The sequence below is a fragment of the Equus przewalskii genome, chromosome 1 (genome assembly GCF_037783145.1).
Source record: "Equus przewalskii isolate Varuska chromosome 1, EquPr2, whole genome shotgun sequence".
NCBI lineage: Eukaryota > Metazoa > Chordata > Mammalia > Perissodactyla > Equidae > Equus > Equus przewalskii.
The window spans coordinates 3,712,501-3,725,000 of NC_091831.1; the positions used below are offsets into that span (position 1 = coordinate 3,712,501).

At 52.6% G+C, this 12,500-nt stretch overlaps 1 protein-coding gene across 19 annotated transcripts in view; it reads left to right on the forward strand.

Annotated features, from left to right (window-relative positions):
- EBF3 (EBF transcription factor 3) overlaps nucleotides 1–12,500 on the forward strand; it is a 120,293-nt gene that overhangs the window by 88,189 nt on the left and 19,604 nt on the right. For all 19 annotated transcript variants that reach the window (XM_070562574.1, XM_070562811.1, XM_070563013.1 and 16 more), the window contains exons 9-10: nucleotides 264–394; nucleotides 918–1,044. In XM_070562574.1, coding sequence (XP_070418675.1) covers nucleotides 264–394; nucleotides 918–1,044 — 258 coding nt within the window. The remainder of the gene's footprint in view (nucleotides 1–263; nucleotides 395–917; nucleotides 1,045–12,500) is intronic.

A 12,500-nucleotide genomic window follows, 5' to 3' on the forward strand; every position in this document is an offset into this window, starting at 1 on the left:
TAATAGTCATATTTGCCCTGACATATAATTTGCTATATCAAGCCATTTTTTTTCTTGCTCACTAGTATTCCGTGGCTTGGCCTTTGCTTTATAAAACATTTAATAGTTTGCTTTAAACACATCAACATGCTGATCTACGATTGCCCTTTGCGTGGCGCCTGGAGGAACAGCCCGGCTGCGCCCGGCGTGACTCGAGGTGGGCAGAGCGGCCACCGTCGCAGGACGCGGCTCTGAGGTCTGCCTTCTCTGTCTTGTGTGAGCAGCCACTCCGTGCATCAAGGCCATCAGTCCCAGTGAAGGCTGGACCACAGGAGGCGCCACCGTGATCATAATCGGAGACAACTTCTTCGACGGTCTACAAGTTGTGTTCGGCACTATGTTGGTGTGGAGCGAGGTAAGCCTGCGAAATCGGTCAGCTTCCAACTGTAGCTTTTCTCATGAGTGGTTCGACAAGCTGTCAATAGTGCGTTGACACCAGGCACCCATCACAGAATCCCCTTTTAACTGACTGTTCGCCTGTGGCAGGGGCTTCTCCAGTGGGCAGGTACAGAACGCCCTCCTCCCACCCCCCACACCCCCTGCCCAACCCTGGGGTTTCAAACCTGCCGTAGGAGGTCCCTCAGTACACTGGAACAATTAGTGCTAGAATTACTAGACGCAGGTTGAAGGAGACATATGGTGGCAATTTTCATATGAATGATGCCCTGTGGCCTTTCCTGCAAACTAAAACCCGGGATCATTTGCAGATATTTTTCTTAAAGAACACTGTAGATCCTGAGTCCTGGGTGACAGCTCGGAGGGAGCATTCCGAGACGATGGCCCAATTTGTGCTCATTTTGGTAATTATGTCCAACTGGCAAGTGTCCGCCTCTCGCGCCAGTGCTGCTGAAAGCCTGTTCACTGTGTGGTTTTTGTAGCTGATAACTCCCCACGCCATCCGAGTCCAGACCCCACCGCGGCACATTCCTGGAGTCGTTGAGGTCACCCTGTCCTACAAATCCAAGCAGTTCTGTAAAGGTGCTCCTGGGCGGTTCGTCTACACCGGTGAGTTCACATTTCCAACTTTGATGGCGAAGTGGTAGATGCCCGCCCACCCACGAGAGGCCCGTGGTTGCCCCTTAGGGCTGCTGGGAGGGGCCCTGCGGTCAGGACGGGCAAGGCCCCCTTGGCCACGGGGTAGGTTAAGTTGAGGGCACAGTTTCTGCGTCCTCATCCGAGACGCGTGATGCCGTGACGCCGTGGACAGGTGCAGCCCACACGGGCCCTGTGGTCTCGGGCCCCTCCCTCCCACCTGTGGACCTTTGCCTTCTCACCTGTAGTGCAGGGTGGGGGGGTCACCACAGTCACCCCCAGCTTCCATCACAGCAGCCACCCACGAACCCGGCTCGTGCAGATGGGCGCCTGTGCCCGTCTCGTCACATTGGGAGGCTGCCCGTGATGTCACTCTTGTCCATTTGCACAAGCTAAGGCTCAGAGATTAAGTGGTGTGCCCGAGGTCACACACCCTGTAAATGAGGGGCCACCGATTTAAGCCCGGTCCCTCTGCTCCAGGCCTGGGGTCTCACACCCTGCACAGGATTGCTACTTTAAGGGGGTCCATATTCTGCGAGGGTCTTGGACAAACTTGTGTCACCAGAACCGGTGGCCTCTGAAGTGACACGTTTGTTATCTGAAGGTTGTCTCACACAAGGCTTGGCCCACACGGGCGCCTGGTTTAAAACGATTTCTTCTAGGTCGTACTGAGAAACGCTGTAAATAAACTTAAGAGCTGTTTGCATTTCTGATTTCTAGTCCTAGCCAACTGCAAAAGCTGTAATATTTGAGAAGTGTTTTTAACGACAGACAGCACCTGCTGAAACCCTGTGAGGGTGAAGGGATGATACTTATTCGTGCAAAATCGTGGCCTCGATGTGCTCGTGTGGTGAGGGTGGCTGGGAGTCCACGGGGGGAGCTTGGGCCAGGGGCTGCAGGCTTCGAGGATGCTCTGTCACCAGTCAGGACGTCCTGGAGCAGGTCTGGCCTCCCACTGGGATGTGGGCCTCTCTTTGGCCAGCAGGCAGGTGACATGGCAGATCCGAGGTCCCTTCCACTCAGGGCTTTGAAGAGGGAGCAGAGGTTCCTCACCCACTTCCCTTTGTAGGAAGGACTGAATGAGTGTGAAACAAAAAATTAAAACTCTTCGGGTACTCGCCTCCCAGTAGGCCTGAAATCACCCCAGGGCTACTTGGTCTCACAGGCCTGACTTGGGTCCTCACAGAGAGCCAGGGCCGTTGTCCCCATCCAGACCCTCCACAGCCTGGCTGCCAGCAGCACCTGGGGTCCCTGAGGTGGGGAGGCTGCCTCCTCTGTTGGCCCCTTAGTGCTCAGCACCCCTCCCCATGGTCAAGGTGGGAGGGATGGACGTGTCCCACACTGTGGGACCAGCACATTCTCCCCACAGACCAGAACTGCCAGAGAACTAAGTAGGTATAGCGAGAAGCTGACGGGTGCAAGTCACGGCCTACTTCTGGGGTCTGCGAGCTCTTGGCCTCCTGGTAAGACCCAGAGAGAGAGAGGCGGCTCCTCCAGTCTATGAGGCCCCCAATGTATTAAAAAAATAAAGACATGCAAAATGGGGTTATAAAATTTGGGGCGTCTTGTAAGTGGTTATACATACTTTCACAGATGAGTATGTCTGCTCTGAAGCAACATGCGGCCATGGGTGCCAGGTCCCTGGGCCCCACTCGGTGCCTCTGCCCTAGTCCTGTCTTTGCGTGTGGCGTCAGTGCACCGACATGCTCCACGCGCCTCTCCTGTTAACGGTGAGCAAGGGGACCATGTGTCTCAGGCTTCTGGCTGTGAACTTCAGGCTGTTGAAGCAGCTGGGGCCCCCACTCTCCTCTGCCTGGTGTTGCCTCCTGACCCCACCAAGTCCTACATTCTCCTCGGCCCCACCTCGTGGCTGTCGTGAGGGTCAGGAATGACTTAGGGGCTGTGCCTGACCCAGGGCGGGCACTCAGTGAGTGGTACTTCCTGTGGACAGTTACTGAGGTGTACCTTCTGTCGGGGTCCCCTGTCCCTCAAAGGAGGGGACGTTTATTATCTGCTCATGAGGCAGGTGGCATGTGTGGGCTCATGTGTCTGCCACGTGGCACGTGGGTCCTGGGTTGCTCAGGGCACTGAAGTGAGAGTGCGTCTCTACATGGCAAGACCCACCTGCTCTGTGCAGCAAGTGATGAACAAATCACTCGTTCCCACCTCAGACTCGGTCTACCCATCCTGGTGAATTCCCTAGGGGGGCCCTCGGCGGATCCTTTCGTACATCAAATCTTTGCACATATGGGTCTTTTGTGGGGGAAACCCTGCAGGCTGTTGTGAGGAGTGGCCACTCTTTTCTGAGAAGAGATTGATAGCAGAAAGGTCCTGGTCTCCCCCTTTCCTCCCCTGCCTGTTGACTGCTGAGAGTTCTGGCCCCAGCGGGGCAGAGAGAGGCCCCTGGCCAAGCACTGTAAACAAACACAGGTGCTTCTGGAAAATGAGCGAGGGTGGGAGGAGCCTGTCCCTGGCCAGCAGTGTCACGTGGTGGAGGCTTGCAGGGGCAGCATTGCCCGCCCGGCTCCAGGGCCAGTGGAGGGTTGGGTGGGTGTCGGGGCAGCTCTCTCTGAAGCCCGTTGCCCCCCAGCTGGGCAGGATGCCTTCCTCGGCCAGAGATCTCTTCTCTGGTCATCTAGGGTGTTCCGCCTCATTCCCCTAAGGGAACTGGTTACACCTGAGTTAGTTCCAGCTGCCACTCGCTGTCCAGACACCCGTCTTCTATTTCCACAGTGGACATTGTGTCTACTCCAAGCTGATTGGGCTTCTCCAGCCACAAGTTCAGGGTCCCGCTGCCCAAGGCTGTGGGGATTTCCTCCATCAAGCGTTCTCCCACCAATGGGCATCTCAATGAAGCCATTCAGTGAGCTTGGCCTTTCCTAGCAGGAGGCCTGTTTATTGCCAGCCTCCCATCCCAATCATGGCCAGGAATATACATTTCAAATGCCGTGTAAGGGATACGGGGCCCTACACTCTCAGGGAGCAGAGGAAAGGTGGGGTCATAACCTGTCTGACCTGGAAGCTTCTGTCTGATTTGCATTGCCCTGAAATTGATGGGGACAATGAAGCAATCAGTGGGAATCACTCTCCCCTGAAAACTGAGCCAGGCTTTCTGGACGCCAGGACGTGGGCGTGCGGCCCCTGCAGGGAGGGCGCCGTCCCCTGGGCATCTGGCTCCCATCAGTGTCCCCCAGCCCAGGAGGCGGCCGGGACACCCTCACATTGAACCTCACTGGCGTGAGGCGGCCAGGCCTCAGGATAATGAACCTGTGCACAGAGGAGGGGCCCCGCCTGCCAGAAGCCAGAGGCCTAAATCATCTGTTTACAGAGATTGAGAAACACCAGATTTTTCAGAACCAGACCCGATTAGTCAACCCCGAGTGGACGTGGGCACTCTCTGCTGCCCCCGCCCTGGAAGGGGAGGCAGGCCAAGCCCATCCATCCAGGCCCTTTTGCCTGCTGCTTTCAACTGCTATAAAGACACAATTACCTTGGGAGGCAGTGGCAGTTCAGTTGATTAGCACGGTGAATTAAAAGAATGAGTCACAAATGACATGTCCGGCTCTTCCATACTGGTCCTTGGTATTCCCACTGTGCCTCACCCCTGTTGTAAGAAGGTCAGAAATTAGAGAGAGAGAACAATTTTCAAGCGGCTAGCACTTAGGAGCAGAATTAACAATCACCCTGTATGTAATTGCCAGTTAATAGTAAATTGCCTTCCAGACTGTAAAATGCAATATAAACGGGTGGGCACCTAAAATTAAATTAATGAGATATTTGTTGCATTTAAAAGTGAATAGTGCAAATTAATAACTGAGTGCAATGCTTGTTTTAATATTTGTCTAATAGCGTCTCATTTGCTTGCTTAATAATAATTAAAATAGTCCTGGAATGTTCTACCTGAGGAACTCACGGTATGGGCGAGTTGAAGTTTCACATTCATAATTTCACCAGTAGAAACACATCAAATTGTTAAGAGCAATAAAAGAAATTGTTTTAATTAGAATATAAGCATTGCACTGTTCTTGGATTACGACAGATTGGAATTTGTGTGCTTCTAATTGAAATTACGTTAGAGTGAAAACTGCTTTTACAGACACGTCTCCGGGTACGAAGCGTTCTTGCACAAAGCCGAGTGTTACTGTTTTCTTAAAGTGTCCGTTTGGCAGAATGGTTTCCGGTTACACAAAGGAACTGGAGCTGGAGCGGTTGGGGTTGGCCTCACTCGTACCGTGGCTCCACAGGGCGCCAGGGTGCAGCTCATGGGGCTCTCATGGTTGACCTTTTGCACCCGAATGTTCGGTTGACCCACCCTCATTGTAGAGATTTCTTTTGCTCAATTAAAGAAATTATCACAAATTACCGGGAGTCAACATGTCGTCTGCCACAGGCCAAAGCCAGTTACCAAACAAGATATTGGCAGGCTATGGTCATCGGGGCCAGAGCCGCACAGACAGAGCTGACCGCAGGACGCACGGGCCAGTCTCTGGTCTGTAGAGCATTTGCTGGCTGGGAACTTAAAAATGATTATTTTCTGCACACACAAAGACGTGCTTTCAATTTCAAGCTTATGAAATCATTACTCAACCAGTAATTGCTAATAGTTTGTGTTCCCTCTGATACAATATTTATGGTTTTTTTAAAAGTCAGATTATGCCTTAAAGGGGTGACATGTCGAGGGAGGAACAGTCCCATCCACAGGTGCTGTCCTGGCACCCGTGGGGTGACAGTTTCCTTGCCTGGGGGCCACCATATCCTCTGGCGGGCTTCCAGCATTTAACTCACTCCGCTTCGCCCCTTGAAAGTCGCTCACGTTTCTGAAGTGTTTTAAAGATCTTTTGTGGCATTCAGATGTGATTCTGTCAACAGCACGGTGACACAATGTAGAGTCGATAGCGCCCTTCGACCACAGCCAGCACCAACCAGCTGTCTCCCAGGCCAGCGCTCTTCAAACAGATGACTTGTATCCACAGAGCAAATGGTTCCTAATTGCCTCCCACAAATCATACCATTTTTACTATGCTAAACGAAATGCTCATGTCTTCCCTTAAATGTAACCCACCTGGTTATTGCAGTTATAAATTTCTAACCATGTGTGTGGGCACGGTGGAGATACAAATATTTTAATCACGGGTCCTTGAGTTTGGGGAAGCTTCCAGCCAATTCAGTCGGTTACTCCTGGGTGCCCCCGGCCATCCTGCCCAGTGAGGCCAAGGGCTCTCGGTTGCTACCTGTCCTTTCCTCTGTGCAGCGGGCACTCCCACAGCCACGCCGTTTTCACTGGTTCCAACTCGCCAGTTGGCAGGTGTCAGTGGAAGTCTGCGGTCCCCTGGCGGGTAGACACCTTTGCTTTACATGAGGTTAGTTATGTGGGAGAATAGCTTAGGGACCTGCATTTTCAACTCCGGCCGTCTCCAGACCTGTCCAGAACTGGAGAGCTGGGGCAGTTGTCCAGGTAATGCATAACTCCAACCACACGATTTCTCCTCCAGCCCCACCTTTGCTTTTGTCATTTGTTTACATATTGGCGGCAGAGGGCAAATTTTTCCCATCGACTGGGATGGTGTGCAGACTTTGGAGTGGAGACTGACTGGCCGTCTTTGGGGTCATTTGCAGACTCTGTAGGGCCACAAGGGAAGGGAGGGCGCCCACCTGGTGTCCTCTGTGCTGTGTGACACAGCACTGGGCCAAATAACGATCAATTAACCTGCCAGCATGCTAAGTGGGCACTGCAGTGCGGGTTCAGTAACGCACCCTTCTAAAAGAGCGGTGCTATGAGGGCTCCCGGGGTCACTGCTGTCCCCTTCCTCTCCTGTCTCGAAGGAGGCCAGGAGAATGAGACACACCGTTTGTGCTATTGCACAAGTAGACTATTTGTCCTAATCAGTGACACCCATTTACTAGAATTGCTTAAAATGAACTATACCTCATACAGAAATCGCACATTTAGAGAGTTCCATTCATCATCTGAAAATTGAGGGCCAGTAAACTTTTCTGCTCCTCCAGTGGGATCATAGGCATGCATCAAAATGTTAAAAATGATTGGTGAGAGGGAGCTGTCACCCATTTATCAAGGAAAAGAACATTATTTGCTAATTTCCCAACCAGGCTGGTGACAGGGTGCTTCGTCTTTGGACCCACGGTGACCAGCATGGCCTTTGTGTTATTAGTACAAGTCAAGCGCTTTTGGGCAGTTGCTAACAAGACACATTTGTCTGTCATCAGAGGGGCTTTGGTTGTTTTCCAAGTGGCTGTAACCAAAGTCTGCTCCCTGTGCCCCAATTGGCTGCACCTTCCGGGGCCACGCTAACCCAGGAGGAGAGACCGACTGATAAATCACGAAGTTTCCATGTCAAGGTGAAGGTATTGACTCTCCGGCACCAAACCTGACAAAATGTAGCCCAGAGGAGACAGCCATTCATCTTCCCCAAAGGACAAAAGGGTCGTCTGGGTTTCACTCAGCGATTGTGGGCAGGTGGATGGGCGGAGGAGAGTGGCCTGGCCCTCTACACGCTAAGCCCCCCGCTACGCCCCCAGCACGGGCGGGGTCCCCGGTCTTGCTTCCCACCCCCCGGGAAGCCACAGGGAGCAGAGTCATGGGATAGAACAGAATCACGTTTGGGATTTTTACTGCGGGTTTCTGGCTGGTAGGGATGCATGCGCGCTCTTGAAAACAAGCTGGGGAGGGCACAGCGAGACGGTGCGGGATGGCGGGGAAACCAGTGGATGACCGTCTCATAGCACAACGCATTGAATGTGACCAACCGAGGTGCAGAATAAAGCAGAGGTAACAAGGTGTAAAAGTAAAGACCACTCTGGCGAAAACTCCCACAAGTTTGACGATGCAGAGACCACAGGAAGTGCCTGAACCACCATTTCCATGGAGACCCTTCAGTGGAAGCCTGCGGCCCTTCCACTGCCAAAGAGGAGGAGAAGCAGCTCACTTGGTAGCCCTAGAAGAATGGAATCAAGGACTAAACACACAGTCATGGAGGCCACAGACATCCCCCTCCCCCCCAGTCCACTTGGCTGGACGTGTGGCTCGGTGCTGACAGCCCAGCCTGGAAGTTGACCGTGAGCGCCGCAGCGCGTCTTGCTCTCGCCTGCCCTGCGGGCTGGGACACACCCCGCTGGAGTTCAGGGCTGCTTGTGCTCTCATTGGAAACCTTCGTTTTTGGAAGTTTTTTGGACGTGTCTGAACACATTTGCTCTGGGTTGAGGCTTGGATCCCAAAGTGTAGCCTGAGAAAATGTACATTTAAAACATTATCATTTGAATCACTTGGGCCGTTTTTATTCATTGTAGAAAATGCAAAATGAGTGACGCTGCCTTGCCTTTCTTAGAATGGTTTTTCAATAAAACAACAACAAAATGGAAGGCTCTTAGTTGGTGATGTGGACTTTTGCTACACCCACCTTCTCCCCCCCTCAAAAAAATAGGAGTTTTCAAATGCTCCTAATGAGCATATGGAATAAGTTGGTTCCACAAGGGACCTGAGTACATGTGGAATGGCACATATGCTCTGTGAGACTCATTACGGAGTGCGTTAAATTTTAAATACAGAAGCTCCCATTGAGACAAATAGGCTGAGCAGGTCTTGGTACCCACTGCTGTAAATCATCTTTGGAGGAAGTTTCTTAAAGGTGCAGCCGGGGTGTGGGGGGTAACTGTTTCTCTTCTCCCTTCCAGAAGCCCCCCTCTCCCTGCACTCGTGGGATGGACCTTCCTTACGTTTGCCACATGGGAAATCCCATTGCTGACAGAACGAGCCCTGTAGGATCACCCGCAGGCTTCTCAGGGCCTAGGCCCGCTCCCACTGCGAGCGTCCAATGGCTGTTGAGGACTGAGAGTTGGGGCATCTATGCGGTTGGATGTCAGGGGATTCTGCCCAATTCTCCTCCATCTTTCACCCCTTGCCTCCCAGGAGAAGGCCCGTGCCTGGAATGCCCTTGGCCCTTCTTATCTCAGCCCCCAGGATGGGGGGGGCTGGTGGCCTGTGGCACCCCCCCCCCCCACCCCGTTTCAGGAATCCATCCGCGCTACCCTGCTGATCAGCCAGATGCTTTAGCCACGATAATCACTTTCACCCCTGGTGTTGAAGACCAGCTCGGTGTTTTTTCTAATGAACACGTCCCTAACACAGAAACCTCCTACGTAAGCTTTTGGGCTTGTTGGCACCGGGCCGGTAGACAAGCCCCAAGCCGAGGGTTGCGTCTCCTCCAGTGTTTTTATGATTGGAGGGCCCTCAGGACAGGGGGTGGCACATGTGACTGCTTCACGACATGCTTGGCATCAGGCTGCGTACAACGTATCCCAACCTAAAGACTGTAAATGTGCCTCGTGTGCCTGTCGTCAGTTAAAATGGAGGTTATTTCAAAAGGTGACTTGTTTTAATACCACAAAAGTGAGATACACGTGTGAGGTGTTGGGGCTGCAGCCTCATGTGCCTTCCTGCCCGCGGGCAGCTCACCTGCTAACATTCTGTCATCACAACGGCAACCACACTGCCCAGGCTGCTGGAGCTTTGTCGTGGCGCCATAGTGGTGGACACGGGCCGCGTGCGGAGCCCTGCGTCCACTTGTCATCCGCATGCCCCTCTTCCCCACCGCCCAACACTCCACAGCCACCTATGGCACTTCTTTTCTCTGTGCTCAGAAAATACTGACTGACAAGAACGGTCTTTCAGGTGAGCACGGTGTGAAGGATGTGACCTTGATGTATATGTCACCATGACTTGGAATTTACCCATGGTGTCAGCATTCAGAGTTTACCTGATGCCCACCTGGGCCAGGTGCTCAGCTGGCACTCAGGAGGTTCAGAGAAGGAGGGAAACTGTCTGGGTCTCCTTGGTGCTCGGGCCAGGGCGACACTCGGCAGTGGGTTCCTCGCCAGGGGAAGCAGCCAAGTCTTCACCCCGGCAGCCTGGTGCCTGGTTCTGAGCTGCCCTTGGCAAGTGTCTGACGCACAACCACGTTCACAGTCCCGCTGACTCAGTCTTACGGGAACGAAACAGGATGGAGAAAAGAAGTTAATAGAAGAGCCATAAAAGGGGCTAAGTCCTGCGAGGAGAGGGTCGGCGGGGGCGCTGTGGGATTTTATACAAGAGAGAGCCCCTGGGGAGATGGTGTGGAGGTGGCTGGGGGGCTGCACCCCTGGATGCCTGGCAGTGAGAGTGGGGGTTTCCAGGCAGAGGGGAGGGTGTGTGCCAAGCATGGAGAAGTGGGAGGGAGCACGTCGGGGCTGAGCGGCAGGGCTGACAGGGCGTGGGCAGGACCCAGGGTGGAAGGGAGGTTGGGCCAGGCCACAGCGGCTTTCTGATAATACAGTTTGGGATTTCGGGACCCCTTGTGTGAACACAGGACTCTTTCACACTAGATATAACCCAGAATCAAGGACTATGGTTGGAGATTCCAGTATTCACATGAATCTTGGCTCTGTCCTGGAACGTTCCTTTTCTTCTTTATTCATCCTGAAAGACCGAGAGTTAAAGTGCCTCCATGGAGATGGAAAAGGGCAGGAATGTTGGGAGTCTGTCCGCTGCCCGTCCCTCCCATGGCGGGGTCTGTCTCATTTGTCCCGTGCGGGCCTCCGTTCGTCACGAACCCCAGAAGCACTTTTATGGATCACAGCATTCCGACCACAAAAGGAGCCTCCCTCAGTACAGGAGCAGCTGGCACGTGCGTTCTAATCCAGACTGGAGACGTCACTTACACTTAACGTTTTGGTTTTTATTCAGATATAATTCACAAAAATTTATAATCAGCATAAAATTCCTCCATTCAAAGTATACAGATAAGTGGATTTTAGTATATTTACCAAGTTGTGCAAACGTTAATCTAATTCAAGAACATTTTCATCACACAAGAGGGCACCCTGTATCCATTGGCAGTCACCCCCACTCCCATCCCTTCCCCCTACCCTAGGCAATGACGAACCTACTTCCTGTCTCTATGCCTTTGTCTCTCCCGAACACTTCATAGGAATGGAATCCTACAGTGTGAGGTCCTTTGTGACTGGTTTCTTTCACTCAGCATCATGTTTCAAGGTTCCCCCATGTCGCAGCATCACGCAAGCATCATTCCTTTGTAGGGCTGAGTAGTATTCCCTTGTACAGATTGACCACATTTTGTTTATCCATTCCTCAGTTGGTGGGCATCAGTATTAGGAATCATGCTGCTATGAAACATTTGTGAACAAGTTTTTGCATAGACATGTGAGAAATGTTACATACACTTTGGCTTCTCAAAATCACAAACGTTGTGATACCTTCTACATTGGCCTGGTATTTCCAAGAAGCCCCACAGTTGTTACTCATTACTTTGGAGCACCTACTGTGCACCCCACACTCAGTGTGGCAGGTGCCGTGACATGGGTTGACGGCTCCACTCTCGAGGGGGAGAGTGCACCTCTGAGCAGGCACCTGGATGGCCTGGGAACTGGGCCCACGGGGAGCTGGCCGGCTTCTGGAGCAAGGACGGGGAGCTCTTTCCAAGGCAGGAGCACCTCCAGCCTTGGGAGAGGGTTGGACTTTCTGAGCTCATTTTTCAGCTTAGCTCTGTATGCAGATTTTACGCTGGTTTAAAGTGTGCAAATCCATTGCGGGAGGGTTCTCCCCAGAGCATTATGTTGCCCACTTGGGTTTTAAGACCCCTCCCCACCAAAACATCTCTAAGAGGGTTGACAACACCGGACACTTGCTCTTTCTCTCTTAAAGAAAGGATAACGTTAGATGGTGTGAGGTCTTTCTTATGCTGAGGATGACTCGCTGGCTCCTCCTCCTCTTTTGTTCACAGGCTGTTCTCTATGTAGAGAGGGAGGTGCTGTTGGAATGTAAGGGGAACAGGATGACCAGGCCACTTCCCTGCCTCAGAGCCGCCACTGTGGGGAGTCTGTCTCCTGGCTCCCAGTCCCCGCGGGGGCAAAAGCCATGGAGAAGTGAGAGCATCTGAGGCGCCATGTGCCTCTTCCTCAGCTGCCGGGCTGGGCTTGGTAGACGTAGTTTCAACATGACTATAAAAGCCATAATCCAATGTATTCTTTGAGGTATGTAAACAGAATTGTTTGAATGCAATCCAATAGTTGTCAGCAAGGGTATTATTTTGGTAACAAGGAAGATGAGCTGTCCCCTTTTCTGCATTTGGTGTCACATCACAATGCCGCCATCCGCTGCCAGGCGGTGGTGAATGGAAGTGGGTCCCTGTGCACAAGGCCGGGCTGGGCTGTCTTGTGTGAATACCAGAACAACGTGCCCAATACGGATGAGGAGGCGCCTGACTTCCAATTAGGAGTCAAGTGCAGTGCTTTTCCCATCCTTAGAAGTCTTGGTTGCAGAAAATACCCTTCAGTTAGCGGGTTGAAGGGGCTTCCAGAGGAACTACGATATGAAACAGAGGCTGGCCTTGGGCGGGTCTGAGCTGCCCCTGCCAGTG